The following is a 21,006-nucleotide window of genomic DNA, read 5'->3' on the forward strand; positions in this document are numbered from 1 at the left end:
TGAGTCAGTTTTAATGTCTGCCCCAGGAAAGGTTAGTTTGTATGTGAAGTATGCTATCATGAATACACCCTCAATAGGTGGTTGGTTAGTATTTGAAAAGCTCCAATCAGAAGTTCACACCTGTCTTTATCTTGATGAAGCTTTTGTTAGAAGGATTCTTTTCTTTGGTGAAAGGGGTCCACTTTTAAAGATGGACCCATGTGGATTGGCTGGAAATAATGGGCAAGTGACCCACGCTTGGAAGGGTGCAAGAATCCAGTGAGCCCAGCAGGGTGGAGTTCTTGGCTTCGACTCTGGTTTGTTCCTGCGTTTTGTACATTGGAAGCCTTTGGCAGTCTGGTGAAGTCTGTGAACTCATTCTTGGAAAGATGTTTTTAAATGCATAAGGCAAAATAAATAAACTGCATAGGGATATATAGGAAACCGTTTGCCCTGAAATACAGATATCAAGATATTTTTAAAAAAGAACAAATGCGCCCTGCTGCTGGGCCCAAGTGATCATCAATCCTGTGTTTCCAAGAGCCTTTTTCTGGGATGTTCCCCAACCCCGCCATGCTCTGCTGCCTCACTTTGAGCACCCTTGGAGCTGTGGTCTTTTATTTTACAGCAGTCCCCCTCTGTCCCTCTCTGCATGAGTGATCTTGTGACTCCAGGGATTTGGGGCCAGAGGCTAGAATTTTTGCTCAATTTGTCATCATGAGTCAACCTGCTCTCTCAATTTAGAGTTGCTTTCTCATCTCTGACTGCTATCTTGTAGGTTATATCTCCAGGTAATTGTTTTAAGGTTCATCTGAATGTTTTCAAAATAAATTACGAGTAAATTACTCTAAATATCTCAAAAAGGAAAAAAAAAAAAAGGCCCAAGTCATCATATGGATGGATCTCTAGGTCTTTTTTTTTTCCCCCAAATTTACCACTTCAGTAATTATTAAGTGTACAGCTCTGTGGCATTAAGTACATTCATGTTGCTGGGCAACCACCACTACCATCTCCAGAACTTCTTCATCCTCCCAAATAGAAATGCTGTACCCATTAAACAATAACCCCCCCACTCCCCCCTCCCTGCCAGCCCCTCACAACCATCGATTCTATTTTCTGTTTCTTGACTATTCCAGGAAACTCATGTAAGTGGAATCATACAATATTTGTCCTTTTGCATTTGGCTTATTTCACTTACGGTAATGTTCTTGAGGTTCATCCATGTCGTAGTATGTGTCAGAATCTCCTTCCTTTCTAAGGCTGAAAATACTCCATCGCACAGATATACTATGTTTTGTTTTTCCATTCATCCATAGATGGACATTTAATCCCCCAACCACTTTTCATACTTTAGTATGTTGTAGGGTTTTTTTCTGCTTCTTTTTCTGTTTTTCTATGAGTTTATATAGACATGAACATTATATTTTTCTATAAACAGGATCATGTTATTTGTTTTATTCTACAGCTTGCCCTTTTAAAGTTTAAATCTAACTCTAAGCAGTTATTTATTTCAAGGACAGCGGCAACAACAAAATACACCTTCCCCTCTGCAGGAAACTCTGGCTCACCCACACATCTCAATTTATGTAATGTTAGTTATTCTACATTTGTGTTCATTTCCCTTCTAGCCCTTAGTAGCTATTAAGTTTTGATAGTTGTGGTGATAAAATCCCCATACCTACATAAAGGGAGCTCACTGAAATCATTTATGTGTGTGTGTGTCTCTGTGTGTGTATGTGTATTTATATGTGTAGAAATGTTGAATTGTATCAGTTCTACAAATTTTTTTTCTTACATTTTGTTGAGAGGAGATACAGTAAGCCTTCTGATTTGTATGGGAATATATCAAAATGTTTTATTTTCTTAAATTTCTATCGTTAAATTTTCTTTGTATGTTCTGCTAAAATTCTACTCCAAGAACTAAATAATATGTTTCTTTGCTCTATGCTCCAAAGTAACTAACATTTTAAAACTTTAACTTTCACGTTCTTTTTTGCTCAAATCATTGTATGCTTAATTTTAAGTGAGCATTTTGCCAGAGGTATGTGGTCTTTTTCCTTGTTATGATTTGAAAACCAGTGATCTTTTCCTGAAAACCATTTATTATTTTGATTTATGAAGTTGTTGAATAGAATATAAATAAAACGGATGAAACTGTTTTTTAATTTTTATCTCCCTTGCTTTGCTTGAATTGCTAAGCATCCAGACATTTTCAGTGTAATTTTATTTTTATTTTTCAGTTTGTGTCTTTATGGGTAGCTTTCATTTGATAATGTAATCAACTGTCATTTTTCAGCAAAAATATGAATTAAAGGTGAATAGTCAAATAATTTTCTGAATATTCTTGTAGTTTTCATTTACATATTATAGCAAGCATTTTATTTCTTCATTACCATCCTCTACCTATTATTTCTTCTAAAGGATCATTCTTAATTGGAAGGATTAAATTTGTATCATCCTGGGATACATTTATAATTGCCTTCAGTCATTCAAAGGAAAATTATTAATTAAAAAATTAAATGATATTAAAATGAACTAGATTTCTTCTTCTAAAACTGATGAAATATATTTTTAATACTGAAATTTACATTTAGTATGTATTTAAGATTATAGGTATTGTTTCAGGCTACATAGTATTATGTCGTCTAGATCTTTTTGCAAGGTGATTGCTTTCATGAAATATAATGATGAGAGATTTACCTATTCTATTTTTGAACTCTTGAAATCAGCTCTTCAGTGAGGATCTTTGAATGTGTCACATAGACGTGGAATTGCTAGGTTGTAGGGTGTGTTCATCTTCAGCTTTGGTTGGTGTCGTGAAATTCTTTATCCAAGTTGTTGTACCAATTTACTGATTTACTGTGGTATGTGAGTACCTATTTTACCCCAGTTTTGCAAGTTCTGGTATTTATGTGGTTTCCTAACTGGATATGTATAAATTGGTATCTCAGTGTTCTAATTTTCATTTCTCTGATCATTAGTGGGTTTGTGTAGTTCTCACGTTTGTTGGCTATTTGGGTATTCTCTTTTGTGAACCACTTGTTCCAGTTGTAGGGATTGTTCATCTTTTTCCCATTGATTTTTTTTTCTTGTATTCCACATATTAATCCATTGTCAGGTATGGAGATTGTAGAACTTTCTCCTAGCCAGTGGCTTTTCTTCTCATTTTGTTTATTGGGGACTCATCTGATACAAATGGTTTTTGTTTTTTTTTTAATTTCAGTTTGTACTTTTTAGAAGTTATTTAAGAAGTCCTCTCCTACTTTAATATCACAAAACTGTTCTCGCATATTTTCCTTTAAAAGTCTTTCTTTTTAACTGTTAGATCTTTAATCTTCTTGTGATAAATTTTTTTTTTTTAGTATTCTTTGGCATTTTTTTTTTTTACCAAATAGATAGCTAATTATACCTATACCCTTAAATGAATAGTCTATATGTTTTTGCACTGTTGATAATGCTCTCTCTGCCTCTTGCTGAGTTCCCACATGTGTCTATTTCTAGGCTGTTATATTCCATAAATCTCTTTGTCTAGCCCAATGCTTGTACCACTTTATTTCCATTACAGTAAACCTGGAAACTTGGTAGGGTAAATCATCCCTGCCCACAATATCTTGAAAGTTCTCTATTGTTCTTGTTTCTGTCCTGTTGATGAAAATCAACCTCTGTGCTCCAGAGCCACAATCCAGAGCAAAGGCAGAGTTGGTATATATAAAGTAGGAAGACAGTTTATTACTTTGCCAGGCGAAGGAATCTGCAGCAGGGTAATGCCTCCAAGACTGCAAGTCCTCCCGGGGTAAAAGGCTGAGGGGTTTTATAGGAAAATACAGGATCTGGGTGGTTCCAATAGGAATCTGATACATCCTACCAGCTGTCTTCATCATGTCCTCAAGGTGGTCTCATGACTAGCAGTGGTGCGGCCATTATTATTAAGTATACGTTGGGGTCCGCGAGATGTCAGTATCAATACTGAGTTCCTGGAACAAAGGATTCTACAGAAAACCAAGTGAGGGGAAGGAAGAGAGGCTTCAAGAATGAGGAAGAGGAAAATTTATTCAAAGTCAAGCCTTTTTTTTTTTGCTCAAACACTAGTGTGTCCCTCTTTTTTTTTTTTTTTTACCTTTTTATTGTTATGTTAATCACCATACATTACATCATTAGTTTTAGATATAGTGTTCCATGATTCATTGTTTGTGCATAACACCCAGTGCTCCATGCAGAACGTGCCCTCCTCAATACCCATCACCAGGCTAACCCATCCCCCCACCCCCTCCCCTCTAGAACCCTCAGTTTGTTTCTCGGAGTCCATCGTCTCTCATGGTTCGTCTCCCCCTCCGATATCCCCGCTTCATTCTTCCCCTCCTACTATCGTCTTCTTTTTTTTTTTTTCCTTAACATATATTGCATTGTTTCAGAGGTACCGGTCTGTGATTCAACAGTCTTGCACAATTCACAGCACTCTAGTGTGTCCCTCTTAATTGCCATCCATCTTTCTGTTTCTTTAGCAGTATCACTACTTTTTTTTTTTTTAAGATTTTATTTATTTATTGGACAGAGAGAGACACATAGAGAGAGAGGGAATACAAGCAGGGGGAGTGGGAGAGGGAGAAGGAGACTCCCCGCTGAGCAGGGAGCCCGATGTGGGGCTCAATCCCAGGACCCTGGGATCATGACCTGAGCTGAAGGCAGACGCTTAATAACTGAGCCACCCGGGTACCCCGCTAATTTCCAAATACAGTATGGAATCAATACGAGTTCATGAAAACCTCCTTGGAATATACATTGGAACTCTGGGTTAATTTGAGGAGAGTTGACCTCTCTGAGTCTTCTCATCAATGACTATGTGTTACCTTCATTTATTCCTTCTCAGATACAGAATATGAGTTTCTGACCTGTATCATTTTTCTTCTCTCTGAAGAGTTTTTTTTTTTTTAAGATTTTATTTTCACGTAATCTGTACATGCAATGTGGGGCTTGAACTCACAATCCCAAGATCAAGAGTCACATGCTTCTCTGACTGAGCCAGTTGGGTGCCCCGCTCTCTGAAGAACTTTTTAAAACATTTCTTGCAAGGCAGGTCTATTGGCGTGTGAGAATATCTTTATTTCTCCTTTTACTTTTGAGGGATAATTTCACTCAGAATTCGAAGCTGGTGGCTTTTTTCTCTCAACTCTTTGAATATTTCACTTGAAGCCAGATTGTGTCCACTGTTTGCTGAACCTGTGGTTTCAGAGGCTAAAATTCCCTCCAGCATCCTTGTTTTTGTCTTTCCTGTTGTTTTGGGTTTCCCTAATAACTCCTTCTGACATAAAACTTGTGTCTTGCAACTGTCTCAGTTGTAATCTGTGTTATCATACAGGAGCCCTGTTGATGTCGTGGTGGGAGGGGAAGCATCCGACAGTCCTATGGTTAGGATTCTTTTTGTGAGCCTGCACATTTGGTCTGTGACCTTCACAAGTACTTCTCAGTTGTTTCCCCCCACAGGGGAGACAGGAAGGCTTAGAGGGTACTGGGGTTGGGTTTGTCCTTCCCAGGTCAATTAGGTTCTGGTAAAGTAGTGTCCCCTATGTCTAGGCCTTTGTTGAGGAGAAAAGAATGCTCTGAGCATGTTTCACAATGGTTATTTTTTCCTCCTTCTGCTGGAAGCATGGGGGGTGGTTTCTCTGATTTTCATCCTGAGAATCTAGTGGGGATTCTGGGAAGTAAACTCCTGGGTGTGTGGGGGCTCCACTAAGGCTGGGCTCTAGGAGTTTTTATCCCCCAAGCTCAGGCTCCAACGATTAGGTTACCCTTCCAGTTTTTGTACCAGTTGCTGGCTCCAGTGGAGTTTCATGCTCCTATTAAGCTGTGATTTTCTATATTTGCCTGGCTCTTCAGCGTTTGGGGCAGCAGTTTGTTCCATGACCTCAGTTCTCCGATGTGTCTGACAAGAGTTGTTGATTTTGTTTGTTTAGCATTTTTCTTGTTGTAAGGATGGTTGTGACACTTCCAAGCTTTTTTCAGAAGTCTATCAATGGCAATCACACCTGTAAATATTTTCTACATTTTTTTTCTGTAGAAGTCATAATATCACAGACACCTTAGAATTTAATTGCTGTTGTAGATTGTATCTTAATGATGTTATTTAATTGGTTATTGTAAGCATATAGGAATACTGTTGATTTTTGTCTGTTCATCTTCTGACGATCTTGCTTTTTGAACATGCTTAACTGTATTTCAAACTTGAATTGGACATTTAGATCAATAATGCCAGTCCCCCTTCTCTAAAACCTTTAAGATAGGTGTTGATCATGTTGATAGGTGTTAATAGTAGGATATATTTCTTTCCTTTGCATGGTTTTTGCTTTTGACATAACTGCGAGTTTAGAGCTGTTGAAGATTCCTTAGTGGAGCATGATGTCTATGCTTTGAGTGATGTGACATCACTTAATGGAAGAGGATAAACAAACCATCTCTGGTTCTTAGGGTTCTTGAACAAATATCAAGATATATATAAGCTTATTATATAAGGTGGAGCTAGAATAGATGGGCTACTACCCATGTGTGGAGATCTTTACCTATGCGGAGCTTCCTTTCATTGGTTTGGACAGCAAGATGCTATTGTTGGGCTGTGACCAGCGTCTCCTGCCCTCTTATCAGTGTAGAGAGAACAAATACCTATTTCAGGGTCAGAAATAAATTCAGCTGTAAACAACAGGAATTTTGTTTATTGTCACCAAAATAGTTCATCAAATGAGGGAGTAGGTTTCCAAATTAGATTGTGGAAACAATTTGTCCTTTCGTCATTGTTCGTTTTCATCCAGAGGAATAAATTTGTTATTTTGGAGTAGGTTTCAAACCATATTTGATTGTGCTCTGTCTGAAATAACAAGGAAATTCTAGAGGTGATTTGTGTAGGATTTACATCTTTTGAATCAGTTTCTAAAAACACCCAAGATTAACTTGTCACTGCTCTTTGATGTATTTAATAAAGCATGAAGACTGGGTGACTCCTTTTTCCCCAATATTTTGATTGTGTAGTTTAAACTAGAGTAATGATCACCAGCTTATATATATTAATTTGGTGGTTTAATGTCAACCCATGCCAACCAGATTTTGTGTTATATAGTAAAGTTCCTTTTATAAACCTTGAAGGTTTGATAAATTACTGTTTTGGTGATCATAATGTCATTTTGACCTGAGGACTTTTTCAGAGTTAAATGAGCTTGGTGGTTTATTAAATGTAATGCAGAGTTTAAATCCAGGATAAATTTAGCTGTTGATTTTCCCCCTCTTTTGATTAGTGATTCTGTCAGTGCAAAAAGCACAGATAGTAGTTAATACCAGTTTTGTGATTAAAAAGATTGGAATCAAGTCTTTTATGTCTTTTCTTTAAGGTTGTTGATTATATCCTGCCACCCTTGGTCTCCTTGGTTCAGAGCCAAAATGGTAAGTGTGACCACATCAAGGAGAATGCCATTAGGTACACATTCAGTTTTCATTCTCTCTCCATGTACTCACATTCTTGGCATTTTTTTTTTCTTTCAAGTGGAGTGGAGACTCTTTAGCTTGCGGTTGCTCTCAGAAACCACATCTCTACTCGTGAACCAGGAGGTTGGGGATGGCAAGAAGGAGGCGAATGTTGACTTTGACAGCAATCTTCTGGCTCTCATTAGAGACGTCTTACTTCCCCAGTAAGTCCCACGTGCTGTATTCACGCAGAGAAGTGTAGGATGTCCAGGATGCTTCTGTCAAACTAGGTCCAGTGATGGGGTTGGGGTCTTGGTGTCCTATGCTACTACATTGCAGAGAATCCAGGAGAATCGATTTAGAGCCTTCCCTGTTTTCCCTAAGGCACATGACTCTGAAGTTATGCAGATTTACAGGTATTCGTGGCCAGAGGGGTAAGGTTTATTATTCAAGGTCAACATTACAAGACTTATTGGAACATGGAATCGGGACATTTCCTGGCTCTGCTCCAGAATAATAGAGATGAAAGAAATCTTCCATCACCCCAAACTCTTGGAATGGAAATTAAGCTTATTTACAAATAGGATATTTTGGCAGGGGTGGGGTATCGTGCTAGAAAAAGTAATGACTACTAATTAACAGGATGGGGTTATCTTTTTCCTTTGACTCCGCGGTTCACATAGCAAACACACAGGAGGATGACGAGTGAGAGGCCCAATGCAAACATGTGAAACTCTAAAATGACATTCTTATAACTGAGGGACACTGAAGTGTTTTCTCCCCCACTGTGAGTCTTATCAAACAAAAGTACAGGGCTACCTTGTTTTATTATGCTTTGCTTTATTGTGCTTTAGAGATGTTGCATCTTTCACAATTGAAGGTCAACCCTCTGTCGAGCAAGTCTATTGGCACCATTTTTTCCAATAGTATTTGCTCACTTTGTGTCTCTGGGTTACATTTTGGTAATCCTCACAATGTTTCAAACTTTATTATTATTATATTTGTTATGTTGGTCTGTGATCAGTGATATGACTTGCTGAAAGCTCAGGTGATGTTAGCCTTTTTTAGTAATAAAGTTTTTTTAAATCAAGATACGTGCATTTTTTTTAGACATAATGCTGTTGCACACTTAAGAGACTATTTAGTATAGTGTAAATTAACTTTTATATGAGCTGGAAAACCAAAAAGTTCATTTGACCTGTTTTCTTGCTGCATTTGCTTTACTGTGGTGATCTGGAACAGAACCCACAATATCTCCGAAGTATGCCTGGAACTAAAGTTGAAAAACGTATGCCAGATATCACTATTAAAGAAAAGATGACAGAATTCAGCAGATGCTGGATTGCATGTCCTGCATTGGTGTGCCTGCCTGCTCCTGGCTGCCTTCAGGGCCCGGGCTGTCTGAGCTCAACAGGTTTTTAGGAGCGGCAGTTTCACCCAATGCTCCCCTCAGTTTGTTCTACTTTTCCTGATCACCGGTTCTCGTGTAAGAAAAAATTCATTTCCACACTGTATAGCCGCCAGATCTGATCATATTCCGAAGTACTCAACCCCTCGTCATCGGTTTCGGAAGGTTCGTTTTATGAAGTGCGTGGCCAGTGTGTATGAGCCCTCTTCCTGGTGGAGGGGGCCTGTCTTGACTGCTTGGAGCTTGATCTGTAATGGCTTGGTTTATAGAGTCAGACTCTCGTTTCTTTTATTCCTGCACTGCTGCAGTTGGTTTCAGGGAGACTCCTGCTAATGAATATATACTCTAAGAATACTTTTGATACCCAAAGTAAGAAAGTGGTTATCTATAGGAAGAAAAAATTTCGAACTTTCTCATGTGAGAAACTATCAGTAAATGTACTTTTGGTTCCATTTGTCATCTCTGAGTGTGTCTGTTTGTACTCATGTGGGTAAATATAAGATTAGAACCTTCTTTCATGGGATTAATTCATGCTTTCAGTGCCATCTTACACTTCTAAACCATATGTAATTATATACATCTTTCTGATAAGAAAATGCCTAAAAAGATTTTTTTTTGTGAGAAATGTAATTTTGAAAGATGTACTATGGATATCTGCTAACAGCTTGTAGAGAAGCATTTCTCAGGACCTGAGATGTGCCCCCACAGTAGGGACAGGATTTCCTTTAACAGGACTTCACAGGTTACTTTTTTAAAAAAAATTTACTTACTTTTATTTAAGTTCAATTAACATATAATGTATTATTGGTTTCAGAGGTAGAGGTCAGTGATTCATCAGTCTTATATAATACCTAGTGCTCATTACATCCTCTGCCCTCCTAATGCCTCTCCCCCCCCCCACCCTCCACCCCTCCAGCAACCGTCTGTTTGTTTCCTGTGCTTAAGAGTCTCTCATGGTTTGTCTCCCTCTCTGATTTCTTGTTTTATTTTTTCCTCTCTTCCCCTATGATCCTCAGTTTTGTTTCTTAAACTCCACATATCAGCGAGATCATATGATAATTGTCTTTTTCGGATTGACTTATTTCGCTTAGCATAATACCCTCTAGATCCATCCACATCGTTGCAAATGGCAAGATTTCTTTTTTTTTTTTATGGCTGAGTGGTATTCCATTGTATAAATGTACCATATCTTTTTTATCCATTCATCTGTCAGTGGACATCTGGGCTCTTTTCATAATTTGGCTATTGTGGACATTGCTGCTATAAACATCGGGGTGCAGGTGCCCCTTCGGATCACATTGGTATCTTTGGGGTAAATACCCAGTAGTGCAATTGCTGGGACGTATGGTAGCTCTATTTTCAACTTTTTGAGGAACCTCCATACTGTTTTCCAGAGTGGCTGCACCAGCTTGCATTCCCACCAACAGTGTAGGAGGGTTCCCCTTTCTCTGCATCCTCACCAACATCTGTCGCTTCCTGACTTGTTGATTTTAGCCATTCTGACTGGTGAGGACTTCACAGGTTACTAATAGCTGGTTAACACCCATGCAAGTTTGAAATAAAATTTTTTCCTATCTGAAGTTTGCCCACTTTTGGAAGAGCCTGTAAAATAAAAAGTGTTAAATCTATAAATCCGTGCTTTTGTTTTATTCATCTGAGCTGGAATAAATAGTATGCACTTCCTTTAATGTGTATCTTTAAGAATAAGAAAAAGGTATCTTTACTTTTTCCAGAGATGAGGAATTACAGAGGAAAATACGAATGAAACCACAGGGCAATTCAAGAAGAGAAGTAATGTAGATGAGTTCAGGTTTTCATTAAACAATTTGAAATCCACTTTGGAAAATATCACGGAATTGGTTGGGATAGGGTGCGGGATGTTTTCAAAGCTTGTGGGCTGACTCTGACGTGATGCGTAGATCTTGCCTCTACATTTCGTTTTCTTGGCCTCAGTTTTCTAATCTGCAGAATGGGGACAGTAGTATCTAAGTCAGAAGATAGTTGTGGGGGTTAAATGGGATACCTCTTGTAAAATACTTAGTACAGTGTGTGGGCCACGGTACACTCTTGACAATAGTAGCACTGGTAAATTATTATAATCTCTCCTATTAACCTTTAAAAGGAAGATTATAATAGGACAGTAATAGTAGTAATCGTACATACTTCAAAGATGTGAAGTGGCCATTAAAATAGGTGTTGCTGGGCGCCTGGGTGGCTCAGTTGGTTAAGCGACTGCCTTCGGCTCAGGTCATGATCCTGGAGTCCCTGGATCGAGTCCCGCATCGGGCTCCCTGCTCGGCAGGGAGTCTGCTTCTCCCTCTGACCCTCCCCCCCTCTCACGTGCTCTCTCTCATTCTCTCTCTCTCAAATAAATAAATAAAATCTTTAAAAAAAAAAAAATAGGTGTTGCTGATTGTGCCTGGCATATATAGTAAGGGCTCAGTAAATGTTAAATAAAAACTTAAAAATGAAATCTAATGCATTCATTTAACCTTGACTCTGGAAAACTAGAAATCTTGACAAAGAGTTTGGTCTTTGATGATAACTGTTGATGACTGTAAGTTTAGAAATGCTAATCAGGGGCGCCTGGGTGGCTCAGTGTTAAGCATCTGCCTTTGGCTCAGGTCATGATCCCCATCTGGCTCCCTGCTGGGTGGGAAGCCTGCTTCTCCCTCTCCCACTCCCCCTGCTTGTGTTCCCTTTCTTGCTGCGTCTCTCTCTGTTAAATAAATAAATAAAATCTTAAAAAAAAAAAAAAAGAAATGCTAATCATAGAAAATTCATGTTCTTCATTGAGTAGGTGAATATATGGCTTAAGAATCATGAGAAATCTTGCCATTTGTGACAACATGAATGGACCTAGAGGATATTATGCTAAGTGAAATAAGGCAGACAGAGAAAGACAAATACCGTATGGTTTCACTTATATGTGAAATCTAAAAAAACAAAACAATTAAACAAAACAAAAACAGCTTCGTAGATACAGGAAATAACTGTTGGTTACCCGAAGTGGATGGGGAAAGGGGCTGGGCTGGCGAAATAGGTGAAGGGGGTTAAGAGGTATAAACTTGCAGTTATAAAATAAATAAGTTACAGGATGTCGTGTACACTTACAGAACATCAGCAATAATATTGTAGTAACTGTATGGTGACAGATAATGGTAACTAGACTTATCACAGGGATCATTTTATAATGTATAAAAATATCAAATCCCATGATATACACCTGAAACTAATAAAATCTTGTATGTCAGTTGTACTTTAATAAAAGAATTGTGAAGTTTCTACAGTTTATAAGAGTAACATGGCATCGGGCTTTGGCTTGTCAAATCTACATATTAATATCCACATTTTTAATTTTGTTAAAGTTTTTTTTTTTTAAAGATTTTATTTATTTATTTGACAGAGCACAAGCAGGGGGAGCAGCAGAGGGAGAGAGAGAAGCAGGCTCTCTGCTGAGCAGGGAGCCCAATGTGGGGTTCAATCCCAGGACCCTGGGATCATGACCTGAGCTGAAGGCAGATGCTTAACCGACTGAGCCACCCAGGCGCCCCATAATTTTGTTAAAGTTTTAATCTTTCTTTGACCTTAATACTTTGGCTAAAGCCAAGGGGATAGACTTTTCATGCACATATACAGTAGGCTTCCCAGTTTTTACACAGAAGTGTTGCATTAGTTAAGACTATTTTATTTGCAAACGGTAACACTCAAACTAATTTGGAAAATACTCATGTGCTCACATTATGAGCTTGTGCTGGCATCAAATATAGCTGGATTCAGGGGTGTGAGTGAAGTCAACATTCCTGTGTGTTTGTGTCTTTCTCACCTTCTCTCTGCTCTGCCTATAGCTATGTGGCTTTGTTCTCAGAGAGGCTCTTTCTACTTGGTGGTTAAATGGCTCCTGGGTGTTGATCCTCGGGAAAGAATAGATGTCTTTTCCAAAAGCTTTAACAAAATTTCAGGGAGGACAGTAATTTAATCTTGTTAAATACCATGTAATACCTGTGTTCTAGGTGCTTATCAGAACTGCTAGTGATATGAATGAAAACTCAGTTGTAAGAATAAATACCTTATTAAATATTAGTTATGGTTCTCAGAAAAATAGAACCGATAGGATGTAAGTATGTAGAGAAAAAGATTTACAATAAGGAAATTTGCTCACATGACTGTAGAGGCTGAGAAGTCCCAAGAACGGCAGTCAGCAAGCTGGAGACCCAGAGAGCCCATGGTGTAGTTCTGGCTTGAGTCCAAAGGCCTGAGAACCAGGACAGCTGGTAGGGTACACACTAGTCTGAAAGCGGACAGGCTGGAAACTCAAGAAGAGCCAATGTTTCCAGTCCAAAGGCAGCCAAAGAACAATGTCCCAGCTCAAGGCAGTAGAACAGAGGAGTTCCCTTTCACTCAGCCTTTTTGTTTTACTCAGGTCTTGAACTGATTGGATGAGGCCCACCCACACTAGGGAGGGCAATCTGCTTTATGTCGTTTCCTGACTCAAATGTTAATCGCATCCAGACAGACCCAGAATCATGTTTGACCAAATAACTGTGCTTGTGTGGCCCAGTCAGTTTAACACATAAAATTAACTATCACCTCATCTATCATAAATATCCTGGCTGGATTGCTTTCTATATAAATTAATGAATTAATATAAAAGAAGTGTTATCTCTTCACAGTGTACCTGCTTTGCTTTCTGAAGAGATGAACTTTAGTTGTAAGTATTTGTTCAGTGTCTTTTCTATGTGGAGAATTATAATACCATGGATAGAGAGGTAGTATTTCAGTTAGATTTTGAAATCTAGGTAGGGTTGCATAGAAAAGCAGTGGGTCTTCTAGGCAAGATTGGGGTAAGCAAAGGTGTGGAAGGTGCAGAGAGGTGAGCAGTAAACAGGCCAGCTTATTTCCAGTGGACATCTGCATGGGATAGTTATATGAAGTGAGCTGGGGAGAGAATGCTTTTTCTCCTAATCAGCTTATTTATTCCCTGGTACTAATTGAGTACCTCTTGCTGTAGAGGCATATTTCTAGTTTCTGGGAACATAATAATGACCAAGATAGGTACAGCCTTTATGGAACACGTACTGTCTGGTAGAGCCAAATATTTCAGACATTAATATTTTTTAACTGAAGAAGTCTGTAAGTCCTACAAATAGAAATGTTTAGCTAAGTATAAATTAAATATTGAAGCCAACTTCCTTCAACAGTGTGCCTATGTAATGTTCATAAACGTGCCACAGAACACATGTTCTTTCTGAACCGTTCTGTGTGTTTACTATCCCTTGGCTTTTGAATTTCACAATTCACCCATTTAACTTTCTGAAGCTCAGTGTTTCTCAACATTTTATGACCTTAAGACACTATTTCCTATGGCTTATCTATTACCATCTCCCAGAACTCTTTTGATCACAGTTTTGAAATACAACTCAAGGGCTTTTCCATTAAGATCAGGAACAAGAAAAAGATGCTCACCACCAAAACTTCTTTGTAACATTGCATCATGAGTATTATAACTAATGTAATAATACAAGAATATTAAACTCTAAATATTCCATTAGATGCACATTGATGCATAACAAATTATCACATACTTAGTGGTTCTTAAATCAGCATCTACTTAGCTCTGTAGGTGGGAAGTCTGACACAGCGTGACCGGGTTCTCTTTTCAGGATCTTATCTGCTGAAGTCAGGTGTCTGCTGCGCTGAGTCGTTGCCTGGAGACTATGGGAGAAACCTGCTTCTGGGCTCGGTCAGGTTGTTGACAGAATTCTTTTTCTTGTAGTTTGCATTAGTTTCTTAAGGCTGAATTGCCACACCCTGACTGGCTTAAAACAACAGAGGTTTATTCTTTGACAGTTGAGGAGGTCAGAAGTTCAAAGTCAAAGTCTTGGCAGCGTTGGTTCCTTTTGGAGGCTCCGAGGGAGAAACCGTGCCTCTCTCCTGGCTTCTGAGGGCTGCCAGCAATCTTGGGTTTATAGCAGCATCCACTCCAGTCTCTGCCTCTGTCTTCATATGGCTTTCTTCCCTGTGTCTGCCTTGAGTTTGCCTCTGCTTTTCTGGTATAAGGACATCTGTCATTATGTTTAAGGCCTACCTGAATTATCTTGAGATCCTTAACCAAATCTGCAAAGCCTCTTCCAAATAACATCACATTCAGGTCCTGGGCGTTAGGACTTGGACATATCCTATGGGGCCATTATTCACTCCAGTGCACTGTTGTAGGACCAAAGTCCCTGTTTCTGTGCTGCCTTGCATTCCGTTAGGCACCCACATTTCTTCTCACGGGCCCCTCCATCTTTATGTCAGCAACAGTTGTCAAACCTCCCTCGTGCTGGCAACCTTTCTGAGTTCCTCGTCTGCCACCAGCTTGAGAAGACTCTGCATGTTCAAGTCGGTGATGTTGGCCCTTGGTAGTCTGGGTCTTGTGATTAGAATATACTTGTGATGAAATCTTGGCTCTGCCACACTTGGTGCGTGTGCCCTCACTTCCTGCTCCTCTCCTTCCCTCCTTCAGTTTTGCCTCTTCCAAGATGGTTGGAATGCCACTACCATAACTGATTCATGAGACAAAGTTTTTTTCTGGAAAGAAAGATAACCATATATACTCAGGAAATTGCTATGATTTCCTTCAGCAGAGAGACAAGATTTGATTCGAAAGGTTCATGCAGAAGAGGCAATATTTAATGAAACTTAAGTCCAGAGTGACTTTATCAGTTGAAATTGGCACCTCTCAGAAGTTGAATATCAAAGTCATTATCAATGAACTTTTAGTATCAAAAGTCAGTATCTCCTGACTGAATGTTTTTTTCTGAGACTTGTTCCACAAGGTGAGGGCATTTCTCTTTCAGTATTTAGCCATAAATGGGACTAAATCCTTCACTCAGGAAAGACACCATTGCTTTTCTTGGGGAAGAGGGAATTTTAATATTCATACAAAGGTAGATCATGTCATTCGTACTACATTGTGTGATTGTGCATACGAGGTTTAAAGCCAGCCCACCCTCCCTCCCTCCCTCCCTCCCTTCCTCCCTTCCTTCCTTCCTTCAATAAATATATATTGAGTGACTTCCACGTGCCAGGCACTGGGGATGCTATGGTGGGTAAGATTGGATCCCTGCCCCTCAGTGCAATTACATTCTGGTGGGTAAGATAAAGCAGTAACCAAATAAATAAGATGATTGCAGTTAATTGTGAGCACTGTAAAGAAAAACAAAACATAAAACAGTGTCGGGATAGAGAATGATCGTAAGGGGAATGAGGAAGGGGTTGTTTTAGGTAGGATAGTCAGGAAAGGCTTCATGCGAGGTAGCAAGCCATGGGGAAAATCTCTATGGAATTTGCCTTTGCTAGGCTGGAAGTACTTTGCCAACATGGATTTTAGTTTTCATATTTTCTTTTAGCTTTGTGTGTTTTGAAAAGAGATCATGCTGATATAAATGTGCTTACAGTGTTTTTATGACAATATGGCATTCAGCATTTCTCTCCTGGGGAAAATGAGTATTGCCTTTCTTCTTTATAATTCTCTTGTGACCTGTGCAATCATCAGGGCCATAATGACTTTATAAATTATTAAGACTTTGTTTTTTAGAATCTCAGGGCTATATTTTTTACAAATTAGAATTGTATTTCCTCTTAGAAATTGGAATTTGTAAGTGGATTCCATTAGTGGCAATATACCGTAGAGCTCTTTATCTGGTTTTGAAATAATATCCAGTAAAAGTCATGAGTTTGACTACCTGGCTTATATGTTGGTGGCTTAATGGGCATCCAGATGGTTTTTATTGTGTCTTTGTCTCCCTTAACCACAAATATCCTATGTTAAAACAGATGTGAACTTGATCATCTCTGATGGAAATCAGAATAGACAGAGTATTTCAATTTTAGCTTTTTGTTAGATAATTTTATTTTGCAGATAAAATTTAAATCACAACTATTTTTGTAGTAGAAAGAAGCATCATAATGTTCTACTTTGTTCCTTTTACTTAATCCTTCTATGTTTTGACTGTCTACCTAAATCAGTGCATTTAGGTACAGTGATCCCTCCTGGGATACAACCTATAGGAATCTAAAGTAGGGTAATCTCAGAGTTAAAGTAGGGGTAAATATTCTTGTATCCTTCTGAATCAGGATAGTGATATTGCTCCAGTTCTTTGGGTATTATTTGGTTAACCTTGCGTGTTGCTTTATTGAAGCCTTTTTTTTTTTTTTTTAAGCCTTTCAGGCCTTTGTAATAAAAATTTGCTGTTGGTTTTGTTGAAGAAATCCAGAAGAGATGAGGGTTTACTATCTGAAATTGTATTTAACACTTATTTTGAAGTCACACCTACCTTTCTTTCACTTAAAAATATTAAAATATATATAAATATATATGTTTATATATGCCATTTGTCTATTTTCCCATCCACTTATGTATCCATTTAACTTCTGATGTACTTAAATATCTATGCATCCATGCAAGACAATGGAATATCATGTAGAACTCAGGTCACATAAAAATCACCAGACTGAAAAACTCTCAAGATATCAACTCTTTATTTGGTTCATACCTTTCTCAGTTCATAAAATTTTGGAGTTGACTCAAGATATCACCTAGTTCACATTTTGGACAAAACTGTACAGAAAATGCCTAAGAGTAGGTTATCTACTCCTTTCTCACAGCCATCTGGTGGGGAGGTCCTCAGCGTTCTCCAAAGGCGGGTTTCACCTTCACGCCTTTGCTGTTTGGCAGCCTTCTCTTGAGCTAACCCCCACACATCTCTTTCCTCTAAGCTCTGAGCTTTGAATCCATCTTGCATTCTGTTAGATATGCCTTTAAACACACTGCCTTCTTCACATTTTTCACTTGCTCAAAAACCTTTGCATTGTAGAAAGTAACATTCACAGTACTTATCCAGCCATTCAAGGCTCTCCACATTTTGCCTCTTGCCTACCGTTTTATGTTAATATCTGCCTGCTCTCCAATATGGTTTCTCCATTTGTGGTGAGATTTACTTAGTCTTTTCTGAAATTTCCTCCTGAGAACCTATCTTTCCTGCCAATTCCCAGACACCGTACTGTGAATATCTCTGTCTATCCTAATATAAGTAGATTACTGTCTTGTAATCTACTTATCTACATTTATAAATGTACTAAAAATGATTTAAATAATTTCCAGTTACTGAATATCTAGGATTTTCCCAGTATTTCATAATTATATATACTGCTGCAAAGAGCCACTTTTTGAGCTACATCTTTGGGTACATACTATTTCTTTTTGTTGAATCTCTAGGGTTGGAATCACTATAATAAAATTATGTACCTTTTTAACGGCATTTGATAGGTTTTGGCAATTTTTTTCAGAGATGATGAAGAGTTTATATTACCAGCTTCCCTTTATGAACCTATTTTGCTGTACCCTTGTTATCTCTTGAATTCCTTTAGATATTAGTGAAGTTGGCCATTTCCCTCCATGCTTCTTGGCCATTTATATTCTTCTTAGATGGATTTTGTCCATTTTTTTTTTTTTTTGGTTGTTTATTGGTTGGCAATAGCTTTTTATATATTAAGAATATCCACTCTGTTCTACCAACATTCTGCAAATTTTTCTCTCATTTGATTTATTTATGGAGGTTTTGCCGTTGAGAAATACTACTTAAAAACTTTAAAGCTATAAATGTTTTTTTTTTTTTTAAAGATTTTATTTATTTATTTGACAGAGAGAGACATAGAGAGGGAACACAAGCAGGGGGAGTGGGGGAGGGAGAAGCAGGTCCCCCGCTGAGCAGGGAGCCCGATGTGGGGCTCAATCCCAGCACCCTGGGACCACGACCTGAGCCAAAGGTAGACGCTTAACGACTGAGCCACCCAGGTGCCCCTAAAGCTGTAAATGTTTTTTGATTCCTTTCTGATCGTCATGCTACAGAGTGCTTCACTCAAGATTATGTGAATATTTACTCATTTTAGGATTTTAATGGAAGTTAAAATTTTTTACTTAAATTCTTAATTTATTGGTGATATATTTTCATAAGATATGTCCTAACCATTCTAACCCCCTTTCTAAGATCACTCTTTCTTGTCCAATGTATGTCACCTTTCTTTCCTTAATTTATATGTATGTTCTTGATCCTACAACACTTAATAATTATTATGATTTTGTAAAGTAATTCATTTTTTCATTTAGCAGGATCTTCCTCATTGTACTTCCCTCTAAAGTTCCTTGGATATTCTGGAATCCTTCTTTCCCCTAAAATTCTCAGAGCCCACTCCATTGAGATGTAGAAATGTGAATTTGTGGCTTACTCCAAGCAGATTGGACCTCTTCAAGATATCGGCCTCCCCTTTTCCCCCAGCAGAATAGATACTTCTTTCCACTTGGCCAAATCTTTGCTCCCTTCCCCAGAGTAGCTTCTTCCAATAATGCAGAGTTATTTTGATAGCCTGTTTCCGCTTCCTGCCAGCTTACCTAATTGGGCACCAGTTTCACCAGTTTCACTTAGCAAGATAGGGAAGAGACCATCCCTTGGATCCCTGAATATGTGATTTTTAGAAGTGTTCTCTCCTTTGGGATAGATATGGATTTAGTACGAATGGCTTTTCCTGCCTGGGTTCAGCTGTTTGGGACCTGGAAAAGACCCCTTATTTGGGAGGATTCTAGACGAAGAAGAGTGGGGGCATATGTTGTGAGCGATCTTAGTCTGTATCTAGGCTCAGGGCACTCGGAGTGCTCCTCTCCAGCCCCTGTCCATCAGAATGGGCCCGCTCTTCCCTGGGTCACTGTCCTTCCAAGCCTTTTCAGTAGTCTGGACTCATCACTGTTTGTTTCCCGCCAAGTCACATTCAGAGGAGTGAGGGATCCAATTACCATTAGCTCAGCTGCTTTATCTCTGTTCAGAAGACAAGCTTAATAAATCACAGCATTCTTCTGGCTAGTTCTTGCTGACTATTACAAACCTATCTTTGATGAAATGAAAGTATATTCAATATATTCAGTATTTGTATTCTAAACGTATCTATTATGAATCCTATCCTTCTTTTTCCAAGGGGAGAAAAACATAACAATATTCTTTAGGAAAATTCTCATGCATTAGGCTGGTATAGGCTTCATCTTTCCCTCCCATTTCAAGGTTAGATAACCTCAAACAACCTAAGACATTTGAATTTCAGTCAGTCAAGCTTCATCCGTGTTCTTTTTAAATGTAGATTCTACATATTCCAGTTAACTCTATTTTAAAATAGTTTGTGTTTTCTCAGTCTTCTTGGGATTGTTTATTACATTTCTAACCAGTTGCCCATATTTTCTCTTGTACTTTCCACAAGAAAACTACAGAAGATTACATGGGAAGCTTTTTTAAATTCATAGGCTTGTGGTCCTTTCCTCGGTGATTCAGCTAAGTCTGGGAATGGGGACAAGGGGGGGCCCGTCGTCCAGTGTGTTTGTGTGACTCATCAGAAGCCTCCCATCCCCACTTCAGTTGAAATTCTCTGGATGACAATTTCCACATACTGGTAGGCAGCTGCAGGGTACATCCTTCCCTTATCTGACTTAATGCCTCACTTTCAACTCAGTGCCTCGGTTTCGCTTTTCAGGATGTGTGCCCTGAAGAGCTAACTTAGCAAGTGTGGGGTGTTCAAGCCCTACGTGCTACAAAGAGACTGGCCCTTGACCTTCTTCAGGGAGATAATTTCTGAGCCTCTATACTATCCTTTCTGATAAGAGAGTCTGTATACAGGGGACCTTGAGCCGTGCCAGATACTTTATGCTAACAATGTGAATTTTGGTGGGGGCCTTGGACTATAGCTTATCGGCTTGACCTCTGGAGGGGTTGGAGACTGAGCAACTAAGGTTAGCTCACAGACACATGGCCATGCCCATGTGACTGATCCCTAATGCCACTCTTGACACCAGTGCTCCAGGGAGCTTCCCTGGCTGGCAGCACATCCCGTGTGCTGTCTGCAGTGTTGCTTGGAGGCTGAGCTCTGTCCACCCACCTCCACTGGGCAAGGACAACTGGCTTCTTGCTCCTGGTCCTGCCTGGACTCTGCCCTAAGTGCCTTTCATCTACGCCGGTTTTCACTGTAACACACCATAATTGTTAGCGTAACACCTTTTCTGTGAGTCTTTCTAGCAAACCATTAAACCTGAAGGTCGTCTTGGGTGCCCCCAACTTAGGATGTAAGAGCTTTTGATTTTACAAGACTCC

At 38.9% G+C, this 21,006-nt stretch overlaps 1 protein-coding gene across 8 annotated transcripts in view; it reads left to right on the forward strand.

Annotated features, from left to right (window-relative positions):
* The window catches only part of ULK4 (unc-51 like kinase 4), a 609,379-nt gene that overhangs the window by 220,844 nt on the left and 367,529 nt on the right, over positions 1 to 21,006 (forward strand). For all 8 annotated transcript variants that reach the window (XM_032408919.1, XM_032408921.1, XM_032408920.1 and 5 more), the window contains 2 exons: positions 7,353 to 7,404; positions 7,505 to 7,649. In XM_032408919.1, coding sequence (XP_032264810.1) covers positions 7,353 to 7,404; positions 7,505 to 7,649 — 197 coding nt within the window. The remainder of the gene's footprint in view (positions 1 to 7,352; positions 7,405 to 7,504; positions 7,650 to 21,006) is intronic.

The sequence above is a fragment of the Phoca vitulina genome, unplaced genomic scaffold (assembly GCF_004348235.1).
Source record: "Phoca vitulina isolate PV1807 unplaced genomic scaffold, GSC_HSeal_1.0 scaffold10, whole genome shotgun sequence".
Taxonomy (NCBI): Eukaryota; Metazoa; Chordata; class Mammalia; order Carnivora; family Phocidae; genus Phoca; species Phoca vitulina.